The sequence below is a fragment of the Engystomops pustulosus genome, chromosome 6 (genome assembly GCF_040894005.1).
Source record: "Engystomops pustulosus chromosome 6, aEngPut4.maternal, whole genome shotgun sequence".
NCBI lineage: Eukaryota > Metazoa > Chordata > Amphibia > Anura > Leptodactylidae > Engystomops > Engystomops pustulosus.
Genome location: NC_092416.1, coordinates 136,876,748 through 136,892,617, shown reverse-complemented (window position 1 = coordinate 136,892,617; position 15,870 = coordinate 136,876,748). Strand labels below are relative to the sequence as shown.

The window sequence follows — 15,870 nt, the reverse complement described above, 5'->3', positions numbered from 1 at the left end:
AACTTAAATCCTTTGATCGGGAATAGGACAGGTATTTATCGGACATTCCATAATTTCCCCAAATTCTGATGAAAAAAAATTATTCAAAACATACTGCATTGAACCAATGGTAACAGTGTATTATATAGTTTTGGAGTCCATTTTATAGAACATCACCATATCAGTGGGGACATGCACCATAACTATTATAATAGCTATAAGACCCAAATCTCTTAGGTCTCAAAATTGTAACATGGGGTTAGAATGGAACTTACCAGAACTTTACCAGTGTCTGGCTATTAGTAACTGTAATGACTATGCAGAATTAACGCAGTATAGCAGTTTAAAAACCCAATGGTATAATACAGTATAATAGCGGTGGCCACACCATGAGGGAAAGGACTAAAGAGCGTACATGTCTGAAAATGGTTTATGTGCAACATTTTCAGCTGGAAATGGCATTCACTCCCAATTTTCTATATAAAAGATCCTGTCCATAAGGTCTTTCAGGACATATTTCCATCATAGAGAGGAGATCCCCAAATTTTTGCTCAAGGCCCTAATCTACAAGTCAAAATATACGCACAGTATGGATAAGATGACTGACCACCATGTAATACAAAGGCCCGTGCAAGGGATGACCCAGCAGTACCGAGTGGAACCAGAGTAGATTTGCTAGTCACCCAAAACCTTTATCTTCAAAGGAATTGCCTCCAATGTGCAAAACCCATACAGAACTACAAAAATTCAATTAAAAAGGAGATGTTCAACTTTTTTCTTCGTGAAGGAACGGACAACAGAACACACACATACGGTTATGGTCTTGTTAAAATGAAAGACACCGAGTGTCGCTTACCGATTGCATGCAGTTCTATGGGGCCAGAGGCCAAGATTTTGCGCTTGCGTTTCTAAGCACAATGCAAGCACCAACAAAGGGAACCCGTCAACTGATGAGTCATACATAAACTAAAAAATATGACTTTTCAAGAGCAGTGCCCTGCATAGTAAGCATGTTTTACTGAGAAAAATCTGATCTCAATGCAGACAATTCTACATTTTTTTCACCATTGTAAATGATCAGCTTGGTGCATCATGGGCCCGATTGGCAGTGCCCTGTTCCTCTCGTGGCTGTGGGCAATAGCGTGTGCACTGCAATTATAATTTACAGATAAAAATGAAGACCTCTTGTTTAGTGTATGTTTATTATTGTTCAGTGTATGTGTGACCTAGCACATGACTTTCACTTTAAGACCCAGTTTATCAGTTTCGACAGTCGTACAGGAAAAACTCAATGCCTCATAAACCTTCACACAGGCCCTCGATACCAGAAAGATTTATACTTTAACATAGGGCAAAGACTAAAAATGTATATTTTTTGCCAGAATCATGCCTTAAAAGGGGTTGTCCGAGTTTTGATAAAAAAATATATGTGGCCGGGAGCGGGCTGACTAAAACAATAAAAATGTACTTACCTCCCGGTGCCCTCCCGTATCCAGCATTCAGCTTCCGGCCGGACACGACAACCTTCCGGCCACCATACACAATGCTGTATATAGTGACGGATAGGCGTGCCCGGCCACGGCCGGCAGCTGAATGCAGCGGCGGCGATGTTTGTTTACATGGCGCCCGGACCGGAGCGACAGCAGCGCTGGATACGGGAGGGCACCGGAAGGTAAGTACAGCTTTATTATTTTAGTCAGCCCGCTCCCGGCCACATATATATATTTTTTTTTAAACTCGGACAACCCCTTTAACCATTTCTTAATAATATTTTGTAATATAATGGGAAGAGAAACTAAATGATAAATTTGCTTTCTAACTGGATATCTTATTTTACATTACCCACTACAACTCCAATACAATAAACTATGTCCTTGCATAAAATAAAATGTAAAAAAGCTGAACATTCCTTCATAGCCATTAGCTTCATATTATATGACAGTCTTGCTATCCCTTAATTTTCAAGCCTTCCTTCCAGACACCTTGAGTCCTTTCCCTCCTGTTCTGGGCCACAACCTGCATCCTGTCATTACCGAGTTATTGCAAATGCTAGTTTACAATTTTATGGTGCAACCAAAATAAAATGATCAAAATCCACATTGAAAAAGGGTTAGAATTTCTCAAGATTCATTTGACATTTATTTCCCAGAGGCCTTCAGCTAAGGCAGAGAAAACTGAAGGGAGAAGGGAAGATGAGGAAAGATCAGGAAGGGCGCAATTATTTTAATGGAAACACAAAAAATATACAAATAAAAAAAATAAAATAAACACCACCCCCTTCAACACGTCCCTTATAACGGACTAGGACCAGACACGTGTGCATGGAAAGACAGAGGAAGAAAGGACGGTCCAAGCAATATATGAACGCTACGACAGAACAGAGAGGAAGCCTAACATTGGTGCACTGATGACAAGAAGGTAGTCAGTCTGAACAGAAAGTTTCAATTACCACGGCTAAGTTTACCATCACCACAACAAGTCCAGGGGTATTATGCTGTAAAAAAGAAACACGGTTGGTTAGGCAGCAATCACGAGGTGAGAAGGTGGGAGGTGGCGAGCAGGAAGAGAAGGGAAGAAAAGCAAGAGGTCTCCACAACTTCTCTCTCCACCAGAGAAGAAAGCCACAGAGGGATGGAGAAGAGGACAGGAGTCATGAGCTGCTGCACCCACACGGAAACCACCTGGGGCATCAATGGCCTCCATCACTACACCTCAACAGTACAGAGAGGAACATGCACTAGAAAAATCACCTACTAATAATACACAATCTCACTATAGTATTACTTGTCCTTATATGGTGCTAGAAAGCAGAGATACAAGGGAGGGAACCCTTCTACAAGCCTGAAATATCCATGATAGAAGGTCAGATATGGACTGCTACCGAATATATCATGCAGAGAATTCTATCTATTGAACCAAGCAACTACATACCCATGGAGTCCGCATCCCATCACTGTAATGCAAGTCAATATATGCCTTTATTGTGTCAAAATGGTCTAAGGGGACGATGGCCTGCCTTAAATCATTTTTACACATAAATGACCTAGATATTACATGAAATCAATGGGGGTGGAAGAGATATTCCCTGTGGAGAATTGTCCACCAGTGCATCCAAGTGGAATCCCGCAGGATGAGCAGAAGTCCCACCATCGCACTTTTATTCCCTTAAATACCCCTTTAACATTTATCACCTCTCGTGGATGCCAATCCTTGCTACCACTCTCTCATACACTTTGTCCATGAATTCAGGGTCTCCATGGACTTCAGAGTATAATGTTGGATGGCCATTCTGTGTGGGGACAAATGTATGAAATGAGAACAACATGGAGGTAATTTTGAGAGCTGCCATCTTTGAACCATGTGAATAATTTCATGTTACATATAAAAAAACTCTGAAAGAATCCAAAAGTTTACACTTACATTTCTCTTTATTATTGCCAAAGGAAAGGACAGTGATTACAGTTCCCAAAATGTTAACACTCGGTAACCTAACAGGTCACCTATCCACCACAGCACGATTAGGTGGCTAAATTTTGGCAATATAATCTGTGTTTGACCACCTTTGGTTGGATACTGACTATGCACAAATTTCACCAGTAAAATATAAAGTCATTGCATCACCTTGATGTGGATGATCTATAGGTGGCAATACAAGGGGAAAAGACGGAGCATGCTCAAGCCGTGTTTCCTCCTCCACCTCAGCACGCTGCCATATGCTCGCCCAGCCATGGCCGGGTTAGTACAGGTGGGCCCTACTTAATAACACCCAACTTGTAGACGACCTCTCTGCCCACTGTGACCTCGGGTGAAGCTCTCTAGATGCTTTACTATAGTAATAATCAGCTGTAATGTGTCTGTAATGAAGCTTTATTGATAATCCTTGGTCCAATTATAGCAAAAAATTTTGTCTGGATCTACAATTATAAAATATACAGTTCCGACTTACATACAATTTCAACTTAAGAACAAACCTATGGAACCAATCTTGTACATAACCCAGGGACTGTCTGTATACACTAGTGTGAATACACCCTTTAATTACATATTAATAACTTATCAAATTCTTTCAGAATCAAAGGTCATATTCTCCCCTTCCCATTTAAAATACTGACTTGGTTCCAAGATGGCAGCGCTCAAAATGGCCATGATTCTCTAATTCTTCAGGTGTCCCCACATATTTGGACCACCCTGTATAAAGTATGAGAATGTCAGAAGTGGTCTGGACTTTTGGATCTCAACTTTTGTTGGGCTATTATTTATAAATAATACTTTTGGGCTACCCTGTGTTGTTGGCTGCATGTATGATGGGCCAGTGGGGTTGAGGTCCATCAGAATAACCTCTCTGTATGCTCTATTACAGCCACTGAATGTTACAGGTAAGGAAAGCCAAATAGGACCCTGTGTGAAACAGTAGCAGAATTGGGCAGCGCTGCAATATGGAAGCACAGCCACTGCACTAGATCTGGTGCTGTGCTTGTTAGGGGATGAAAAAGCCACAGCGCTCTTACAAACATTTCAGACTGACAGCTGGTCATTGTGGGTGCTGGGTGTCAGACAGCTGCTAATCTGATATTGATCACCTATCCACAAGAAAAGGGATCGTTAAAAAGAAAAAGGTGGGATACTTCTCCGAAAAAGGAGCGGGAATGCTGAGAAACATTTCAGCAAGTACCTAGTGTTAATGTGATCTGTGACCTCATATGTATAGTCTTTATTTAAACATGTGAGGGGCTCAGGTGTCTGCTGCGAGACCAAGTCTTCACCTATATAGCTCACAACATCCAATGCCCGGAGGTACGAGGTAACCTAAACCTGTGAGGTCTGGCGAGAGGCTGCGGCTTTAAATATCCAATTGAGGCGTCGAGTTACATGCAGGCCATGAATATTCCACACAGGTCAGGCCAGGCTGCACCGTGTGCTGCAAGACGAGGTACACAGTGACAACCTCCATCCCCACACATGAGCCTATCAGATGTATCACTTTACACCAACAATGAAATGAGCTGCATCATTTATCTAAAGTATTGACCGCTAGGCCCTGTCCATCCTCCCCATACAAGCCTGATGTGAGGCTCACCCTTGTAATGCAGTAGCAGTGAAACGTATGCGACATCACCTGATCCAATCTGTTCCCGTTGCACATTTTTGATCATTGGCTGCAGATCCAGATGTGCACCGCAACACTAGCAATCCAAAGCTCAGCTCCACTGCTGCAGCAAAATCATGTTCAGTTTTAGAGGTTTATGAAATAGCTCAAAATTTACTGCAGGGTAAATTTCACAGGCATTTTCTAACATGTGCCCATTGCCTTAGATTGCTCTACATTGTGCACCCCCAAGCAGTCGGCTCATACATGCTAGTTAATGAAACGAAGGCTAGTGCACGGTCATGTGCATGTGTAAATAGCCATCAGTAACATAGGCTAGGAGCCAGTGCTCTCCCTGTGGTACACCACTATATCTCTGTTTTACAGCAAAGTCACCTGATTACCTGGATCATTGTTTACATTCCAACTGCGCTGGAAGCATGAGCAGTCAAAGGAGGGAGAAGGGTCACATCCCTGCTGAATGTCACCCTTCTCTCTCCCATGACCACGATACTTCCAGTCCAGCCACCAGGACGGAGAGCTGGAGAAAGGTTTTTTTTAACCCCCATCACAAAGGATATTCAGAACCCCTTTAACTGAAGTCCTACTACTTATACAAACAGAACCGTATGCTATAGTGAATGGGAATTACAAAATATCACAACCATTTGAGAAAAACTGAGGGGGAACATACCCCAATACACTGGGACATAGGTCTTCTCTTTCACAGAGCCAAACAAGTCATATTTTGCTTCACAAGAACAGCGTGTGATGAGCTACAAGGCTGGATCGCTGCCATAAGCCTGACGGCCTTCCATGCCAGGAAACAAGTCACATGATTAAATTAATTAAGCTAAGAAATCTTTCTTACTCGGCATCTCCTTTAGCTGGAGGCTCCAGAACCCTTACACAATGAAACCAGCGCACTCTTATACCCACAAGGGCTCCAGTAATAGTTTCTGTGTCCAAAGGTGAAGCATACTTAGAGCGATTACACTAGAGCGGCCAGATAGCAGCAAAGATTACCAAGCCATTAGGCACATGGACTCGCTTTAACAAACAATTCCACTTTTTCCACTCACTGCAAACTTCATTCCGAATGGAGGGTGCTTCAACACCCACACACCCTGCTCCCCCACAAGAGATCCACTGACAGGGTGACAGTAATGGATGGTAAGAGAGGAACTGGAACTTTACAGGTATTTGTGATTCTGATAATAAAGTTCAATTCTTTGTAAAAGAACAATGGAGTAGATAAATCACCTCCCCCTTAGGTCAGGGAACTGGCATAAAAAAAAAAAAAATTACTGTATATACTCGTGTATAAGCCGAGTTTTTCAGCACAAAAAATGTGCTGAAAAACGTCCCCTAGGCTTATACACGAGTCAATACTTGTGAAAAATAATTAAAAATGGACTAAAAAAAGAAACTTATTTACTCACCCTCCGGTGGCACCGATGCGGAGCGCTGCTCCCCCGATGTCATCGCGGCTCCTCTTCTGGCTTCCGCGCCGTCTTCTCTCTTCTTTAACATCGTGCTGGGCGCTGCCATTGTTCTTCTCCCGTGCGGCGCCTAGTAGTCAGCAGCAGCGCGTCATATTAGGCGCCGCACGGGAGAGAACAGTGGCGGCGCCCAAAACAATGTTAAAGAAGAGAGAAGACGGCGCGGAAGCCAGAAGAGGAGCCGGGAAGCCAGAAGAGGAGCCGCGATGACATCGGGGGAGCAGCGCTGCGCATCGGGGCCACCGGAGGGTGGGTAAATACTTTTTTTTTTTTTTAAATTCTGGGCTGACTGTATACTACTGGGGGGCAGGCTGTATGCTACTGGAGGGCAGGCTGTATATTATAGGGGGCAGGCTGGCTATATACTTGGCTGGGTCTGTGACCAATGCATTTCTCACCCTCGGCTTATACTCGAGTCAATAGGTTTTCCCAGTTTTTGGTGGTAAAATTAGGGGTCTCGGCTTTTATTCGGGTCGGCTTATACTCGAGTATATACGGTATATAAAAGTTATATTGGCAATTGCCTGAGAAAAAAACATGTGACAAATTAAAAATAGCCCCCAAGTCATAAGAAATACAAACATTTCTATACAAGGGATTCATATGAGCTGTCTTGTTGATCTAAAGGGGTTGTCCCATTTACTTACATTATCCCCTATGCAACCATAAGAATGAGGGTCTTGTGCGCAGCAAAACCACTTGGCTATCGCAAGCATATCAACTCATTGTCTATGTGAGCGCTGGAGATGGGCGAGCTCCATGCTCTGCGATTTCCGACATTCCCTTACAGATGAATGGAGCTTGATGCAAGCTGTTCCTGCCACTCCAATCCTGTCCTCCATAGAGAAATGTAGATATAGGCACAGAAAATACTACAAGTACCAAGCTAACAATTAAGTAGACACAGTACTTTATGGAACCCCTTTACATATTAACCCCAAAGAGCCCCGATCAACCTGCTGACACTCAAGAACATGAAACAACGTAAACAGCCATGACACATACAATGAAGTGCAAGAGCCCTTGCAGCAGTAAATTTAAGGCACATAGGGGAATCATCATTTTGGATTCCAAAAAGTCCCTGGTCATTAATATTAAGATCTTCTTGCAGAAGGGGGAAGAAGTGGAAAAGCAAAAACAGGTGAGAAGAGGAAAGTGCAGGAAGCACATGAAGACTAAATGGTAAACATTTCAGAAGACACTGATATCCAAGTTGTCATTTCACTTACCCTGAAGAGTTTTCCCCAGGCCCTGGCCGAGTTTCCATCCATGCTTCTGCAGCAAGCGATGTCCGATGTTATCCTGATGGATTGGGGAGAGAAGGAGGGGGAGAAAAAAAAAACACGAAAATATTCCAGTAATAAAATTGACCCCCCCTCCCCTCCATCATTGATTCTCCACCAGTGACCAAGTTTTGTGAGAACTGAGTCATGCGATCAAAGTAGATTTATATATAATATACAAAATGGGTAACTGGACCATTTCAAAGAAAATAAAAAAAAAATATAAAAAAAAAAGAAAGAAAATCCAGTGTATGGTGACATAAAACACTGTGCTCCCTACACTATGGACTTCTCATAAAAGGTTGACCCTCTGCAGTTGTGTCAAACCAGGGGCAAGTCATTTGTAGAACATTTAAACGCTGTGGTGTGTGGTGGGAACATACGTGGATATGGATCCAATATGAAACTGAGAAAACACAGAGCATAAGACAAACATCTATCCACCACCTGGCCCGCAAGGCAGGCGCTATCCCACAGAGAGCCAACGAGAAGGCACAGAGGATGGGGTCGGGGACTAGAATATATACTGGTATCTATATCTAGATGAGATATGGGCCCCTTCCAGAAGTGGAAGGACGAGCCCCGACACGTACTGCCAAGCTTAGCAATGCAGGCCGCCAATTATTTTAGCTGATGATTAGGTTTTATGTCTTATAAGCGGGCATGGCTCTCATTTGCTCTCCATGGGACAGCACACCCAAATTTCCTGGGGACGTTTCCAAACAAACAAGATTGTAGGAAGCCATAGTAGCAAAGGAGATTACGGAGGTAGATACCCGCTGGCTTTCAGCTAGTTTCCATCATTACATTTCTCTTTTAACTCAGACGTAACTAAAAGCATGCAGCAAAACGTTATTTTTTATTTCGGAAGAAACCATTGTGTTAGTGTTATTTAGGTAGAATAATCATGGGGGGGGATAGAAGTAAAAACAGGAGAGATACACCTGCAGGTCTGGCTTTATGGAATGAGGATCATGAATGATTGCATAGCATCTAAAGCATCGTGTGAGACAGGACTAGAACAGGGTTAACAGCCAAGGATGTTCAAGTGCAAATGATAAAGCAAAAACAGAGGCAGGGGGGGGGGGGGGGGGGAAGGGGTCCCAGCAGAGTGTCTCATCTCCCCTTTATACAATTCATTGATCGCTAGCAGATGAGTGACCTTGAAGTGACCTTGAGCAAGGAAATGCACAAAGCCTACTGGGGTGAGGGGTCTCTTTAGAATCAAGGTGTAGGGCAGAATGACGACTTCATAGCAGGTTGGTTCACTAAACTGTTTACAAGGAGCGCGCCGAATCTGCGGACTGCAGCAGAGACAATATTACTGAGCAGCGATGTAGGGAGGGCATTACAAGGCACCGGGAAGGGAGGAGGCGAACAATAGAGAAAGGCCGTGGAGAGGAGGGGGAGAAGACGGGTGACTCATACTGCAGGGTGGAACATAGCAGGACATAGAAGGGAGGCTTGTTCTGCATTCCTATGCACAAAGGCGCATTGCAGAGAGGTGTAGGACCCACTAATAACCGGGTTTGGGAATTATCTAACACCTTGATGGGGATGCCAAATCATAGTCCCTTCCAACAGATCCCACTGCTCTGAAAATGTAGCAAAATCCAATAAAAGATGACAAGAAATGGAATCTATCGCATGCTGCCAATTTATTACAAAAACAGCAAGACTGCCAACATAAAGAACACTGCGCTCATTTCATAGGATGGGAGAACAGCTGAATCAGGAACACTAAAGAAAAAGGCAGCAATAAAAGGGGAAATCCCAAGATAACACATAATAAGCCTCCTGCATGTATGCCACTGCGCTCTCTGCAGGCATCTTATCAAAGATAAAGGGCAAGAGGGAGGATAGATAGATACCAATGGGCTCAAGCCACTACCAAGTATGGAGCCAACGCTATACAAAGGCTTGGTCACTACACGTAGCACCCAATGCATATTATAGATGGAGGGCTGAGAGGAGGGGAGGCACTCTGCGTGGGCACAGGAAGGGTCACTATGAATTTTCTACAAGAAAGGGTTAAAAAAGACAGACAAAATGGGAGAAGCATTGCTAGTTTCCAAAAGATAATACAAGTGGAGTGGAAATACGAACCTGGCTTTAAAAACAGGGCTGTCAAAAGGAACAATTAAATGTAACACAGTAAGAAACACAGATTTTTGGTTTATTTTTGTATTTTTAATGTATTTTTTTTGTTCTTGCATTGTCACCAAGCCACTGCTTGCAAGTTAAAGGCTTAATATATATGTAAGATAGGTGAAAGCAGGAAGGTGAAATGAAAAGGCATAGACAAAGTAACCGTAAAGAAATAAAAAATAAATTTGGTTTAAATTCAGATGGGAATGGATCAAGTGCTGGGGAGAACAGAGGAAAGGGGGTTTTAAAAGAAAGACAAGAGAAATGGAGGGGTTAAAGTAAACAAAAGAGATGGCACAGAGGGGTGATGGATGCACTGGGCAGACAGTTGCGTCACTTACAGAGCCAGTCAAGAGCAATGGCTGCTGGGAAAGAAATTAATCCAGCCATTTTCACCTCTTGCTATCAGTTTAGCCCTATCCGACCCACCAGGTTATTTGGTTTTCAACCCAGCCGAAGAACATAAATGTGTCCAGCAGCTGATGTAAAGGGCAAGGCGCTGGTGCTGTCTCGGACATAATGACTCCTTGGTTACTGCTCGGAGAGCAGATACAATGGAGCTGTGGGTCGGATCATCTATAGCACAATAAACATACTGTTATACAGTGTTGTGGATGGGAATTTCTCTAACAATACCATACAGTGAAGGGGATGAAGGGCAGCTGTGACTGGGCAATGGCCACCAGGGGCAATGCACTGCGGCCATTAGATGAATGACAGCTGTGTGGACGTGTATTTAGGCCAAGTGCTGGAAGGAGCCATCAGGCTGCAAGTGAACAGATGCCACCTCTATCCTGCTCCTCGCTCCACCCCCACCAGCTCTTGAGTGGGTGATAAGTTCAGCTTAGCGTGCTCTGTAGTAGTACTAAATGCTCACTGTGGGATTCTCATGCAGATTGCAGGGCTGAGAGACCCCCATCAGCCCCTCAAAACCAAACCCTGCAGCTCACTACAAGTTGACACCACCAAGGCCGGACAGAGAGGAAGCAGTGGAGTTAGGCTATGCCAAATGGCACCCAACTTGGCACAGATAACCATTCTTACTGCCTGCGGGCCCTTTACTCGTTAAAAATGCTGGTAAGAGCCCCTGGCAGTGGAAGGGTTCACGCTGGTCAAGTTGGGGCCAGCCGGGTCACAGAGTCCACAGATCCCGCCAGCTGCACTGAAGTCAATTGATGACCTCCCATTTATTCCCTTCATCAGATACAATGCCAAGTCCTCTGGGACACTACACTGGAAGGGGCAGGAATTCAGAGAGCGCATTGTGGTCTGGGTTACCATCCTGCCACAATATTAAGTAATATCTGATTGAATCTGGACTCTATACTAGATATGGGATGATACAAGGAGATGTTTGGGGCCTGCAAAAATCACATGGTAAAGCAGGCACTAGGAATGGTAAGGACAGGCGGCACGGATTCCTCACACAACTAATCTTTAAGTCTGAGATACAAAGACCAGGATCTGTAGACTCGTGGAGCAGAAGAGCCATAGCCCAACCCTACACTATTCCTCACAGGTATTGCTGCAGAGGCCGGCTAACACTCCCACATCACTACCTGATCCCTACAGCTCAATGTAAAACTGAGGCTTACTATACATAACGGCACTAGTCTTTCCACGGAACCAAGAATACAATGCATGACTTACGTAAAGGTCAGGGAAAACCGCAGGAAAACAACTTGAGATCCAGCTGTGTGTATTTCCATAGATAACCCCATATATAAGCCTATACTGATAGGTTTTTGTTGTTTTTTGTGGTGGTAGTTGGGCAACAAAACCATGGTCGATCCATACACCACGGACCGCAGGAAAGAAAGGACTCCATGCATCATAACTGACCATGATAAAAAGAGTCCTGTCGGTGTTCGATCTGTGAAATTGGGGCACTGCAGGTCCGTAATTCATGGACTGAACACAGCCATCTGTTTTAACCCTAAGAGGTTTTCCAGGCCAAAAGCTAATTATGATCTACCCACAGGCCTTATGTAGATAATCAGTTGTTACACTGTCCCACCATCCCCCCTGCTTACTCAGCATTTTCAAAGCATGGAAGGCCTTTGATAACTCATTATAATAGTTTTAAAAGTTGATTTTCAAAGGGAGGAGATACAAGATTACCACAGTGCAAGTGCCTGGAACTATGAGTAAGTGTCCCTGGTCTATAATGTTCGATTTCCTTTAAAGTGCTTTCCATTTAGATCACATAAACCTCTAAAAAATGTTCTAGATATTATGTTACTGCACAATCTGGACTTTTTTATTTCTTATAATGATGACCACCTAGCCACAGCAGTCCTGTGACTGTACAGGCCGGCAAGAATTGAGCAACAAAAAAAACAAAACAGGAGTCGCTATAACACAAAGGTGTCTGCAATAGATAGATAATCTTGAAGCCGAGTAGATTAGTATTTCATTATGGGGTAACCCTTCAGTGTAATCCCTGTAGACCAATGTAGACCCTCTGCTTATTTTGATGCTTTGATAAGGAACAGTCTTGTGTATGCCTTACAAAACTTCAAATCTGAAGGACTGAAAAGGAGCAGGTAGATGCAGCCTGTCCCCAGCCCTAAATCTGTGTGTGAAGCGGTGACCACCTCTGCAGCATTACCTTGTGCGCACTTTAGCTAGCAACATGCCAGCACATAGCAGAGAAAGGGAAGATAATATATACACACAAATATATACGTGGTGTTCACTGGACCATAACAGAAAGGAGAAGGGTAGAGGAAAGTAGTCCTAGAGTATTAACCCTTTCACTGCTGGGGGGAGCAGCAACACTGCACATTGCAGGACCCTCTAGCAGTGAGCGGTAAGAGGAAAAAAAATAAGAAAGGAAATGTATAAATATATATATATAAAAAAGAAAAAAATTAAAAAAGGCAGAGCGTGCAATACAAACCAGGTCATGAGCAGCTTAGCTAATATTGGGATCAACTGCTGTGGAAGAGAAAGGCCAGATAGGGCCAAAGTTGTGTAAAGTTCTGTATTACCATCTACACACAGACACACACACACACAAACACAACACAGACCTACACTTCAGCAGGGAGATGCACCTTGTTCCTTAGCTATTCCTGCCGCCCGTTTAGAGTCATGGTATATATGCCCATTAATTTAGATTAAAAAGAGAACTTTTAATGTAGATGGGTATTAAAGACAAATCTGGGACCAACCCTTCAGCCCATATTAAGAAAAAAAGCATCAGAGCATCCACAAGTCAGGAAGGTGGGGCTGCCAATATAGCCAGAGATGTACAAACTTCCTGATCAAGTTACGTGCTACAATCCAAAGTCCTGGGCTTGCTAGGACACTGGTTCAGACTGCAGGGTACAGCTAAGGTCCAATGTGCATATCACTTGCAGTAGACTTATCACATACACACAGTGGAAGCAGACAGGGGGAGCTCAGGCCTCCTCAGACAAGACAGGACTGTAATCTGTCTGCATCCGCCATGTACAGGTGACAGACCCACTGTAAATATAGAGGTGGATTTTGCCAGATTTGGCTATAAATTCATTTATGCCCTGAGCTATCCTAAAGATTAATAAAATAAATAAAAAATACTAAAACATGCCTCTATTCCTTCTGTAGTAATGCATAGTTCTTTCAATTCTGAAGGGACAAATTTCAAAAGAAAAAAAAACCTAACACCGATCTTTTTTAAAATGCTGAACACCTACATCTCCTAAGTGCTAGATCTTGTTGGCCAAACAAAAGTGTTATAAATGCCTGCCCAAATTGCCTCCTCTTACCGATTCAATGGGCTTGTCCAGAGAGGCTTGTTCAATCTCCAGATGTCCATCCTCATACTGGTCAAAGTGGTTACCCTAAAGACAAAAGCAAAGTTAAATTGTCTTTTTTTTTTTAAAAAAACCAACATTTTTTAACCCAAGTCTATACCAAGTTATTGCAGGAGAATGAGCATCTAAGGCAACGCATGGTGGAAGGCATCCGCACTTGCAGAGCTTGAAATTCACATTGTGAAATTCAGGAAATTTATCAGCAGAAGTAATGATTGTAACCCAAGCACACATATTCCATGGAAAAAAAAATGCAAATGAGCCTGAGGGGCACCAGGCTCAATTAACAGCTATAGAGGCCAGATCCCCTTAGGCTCACTTTCACATTTTTGAAAGCCATTCTTTGTAAAAACAAGGACATAAGCTTAAAAAAAATAAATAAAATTATCCTGCTATAGGAGGCACATACCTGCATATAAGTGTGCTTGGTCTACAACCCTCCAGCCAATACCTCATTGTAATGAATACTGTGTAAAAATGCCATATACTGCAATACAGTAGTATTGCAATATATGGTAAGAACAATCAGACCATTTAGGGCTAAAGAATGCTAGAGGGTCCAAAAGTAAAAATTAAAAATCACCCGCCTTTTCCTAGAACGGATTTAAAACGTAATAAACTTAACAGTAAAAATTAGAGACATGTTATCGCCACATCTCAAAATACCGGATCTATCAAAAATCATAAAACCAGTTATTCCCAGCCGTGAACCCCATAACAGAAAATAGTGGCCGAATGTCTGAAAAGCTTTATTGATATCCTTGTTCCCATGACGACACAAACCTTTGAAAATCTAATTGTCCCTGGGATGAAATTTTTTTTTTTGGTCTGTAATTACAATTATAAAATCTACCAGTTCCGGGGAAAAAAAAAAAAAAAAAAAAACACAACAACATCAATACCCAACTATTTTAGTGGGGAAAGCTTTACTATTGTGTAAGGGGGGGGGGGGGGGGGGTGTGACACCCAACTCTTCCTGACAAGTTGTGGGTAGGGTTTTTGTTCTCCCTGGTAGAAGTCTCCGGCACCGGACTTGCCATTTACATCTTGATGCTTGGCATAGCCGAGTAGAGCATGCATGTGTTTGAAGGAGAAGGGAGGAAAAACTGTAGTGGTCCATCACATACAGAAACCCATTTACATACTTCTGCTAATGGAATTGTTCTATATTATATTACACAATGCCGGTCACCAAGTACCAATGGACCACCGGCACAAAGAAACAAATGCCTGTGCACGAGTGGGATCACTGGGAGGATGAGGCAGCTGGGATGATTGTTCGCATAGATATTTTGTCAGCGCACAGCATGTGATCTCAGCCTCCTACTCGGCAATTAAAAACAACAGTGAAGGAGGAGATTTTTCCAAAAGAAGTTCAGGACGAGCGTTTGCAGATGGTTTCAGCATGTTCACAATCTGGAGTCTATTGAGGACCCAGAAAAGCAACCACAAGCTATGAGAAAACACTTTCCCATAAGTGGTACACCAACACCATCAGGAATACGAACAACAATAATATTTACAACAACAATTGGGATTTTCATAACAAAAGGAATACAATGTAACAGAAGTGAGGGAGCCCGGAGATTTCAGCTGTATAGCATTCACAGCAATTCCCTAACATCCGCTTATTACCTTTATCAGCTGCAGAGATTTGGGTAATGAGAGAATATCTGTGGGGAAATCAAATTCTGACAGATAAAAGGAAGAGTGATGGAAGGTTCTGCAGGAGAGGGGAAGCCAAGATAACATTGTATCAGGCAGAAGATTCTCCTCACTATTATAGAAGATCTTCAATGATCTAAGGGGGAGCATTGGAATTACCAATTCCTGATTAATGACTTGTTCCATCAATAGATATTACTGGAAAACCCTTTAAAGGCTGACCTAGACGAATGACATCGTCGTGCACATATACTCATAGGCAACCATATTGTAAAAATGCAACATAAAAGTCTTGACACCACACAGAAAAATGTTATAGACGTTCACCCATACCAAACGTGGTAACCTGGTCATTAAGCGGTTAAAAATGCATGCCAAGTCTCTTCACAAAACAAGATCATAAA

General features: G+C 42.9%; 1 protein-coding gene across 6 annotated transcripts in view; it reads right to left on the bottom strand.

The window, feature by feature from the left end:
• Nucleotides 1–15,870, bottom strand: part of GPATCH8 (G-patch domain containing 8) — a 36,210-nt gene that overhangs the window by 11,726 nt on the left and 8,614 nt on the right. For 2 of the 6 annotated variants that reach the window (XM_072111237.1, XM_072111238.1), the window contains exons 2-3: nt 13,754–13,828; nt 7,797–7,869 (exon numbers count right to left, since the gene is read on the bottom strand). In XM_072111237.1, the coding sequence (XP_071967338.1) occupies nt 7,797–7,869; nt 13,754–13,828 (148 nt within the window). Of the gene's footprint in view, nt 1–2,428; nt 2,474–7,796; nt 7,876–9,956; nt 9,975–12,676; nt 12,850–12,900; nt 12,939–13,753; nt 13,829–15,870 lie in introns of those variants that run through there. The other 4 variants (XM_072111241.1, XM_072111240.1, XM_072111239.1 and 1 more) reach the window with 4 other exon arrangements.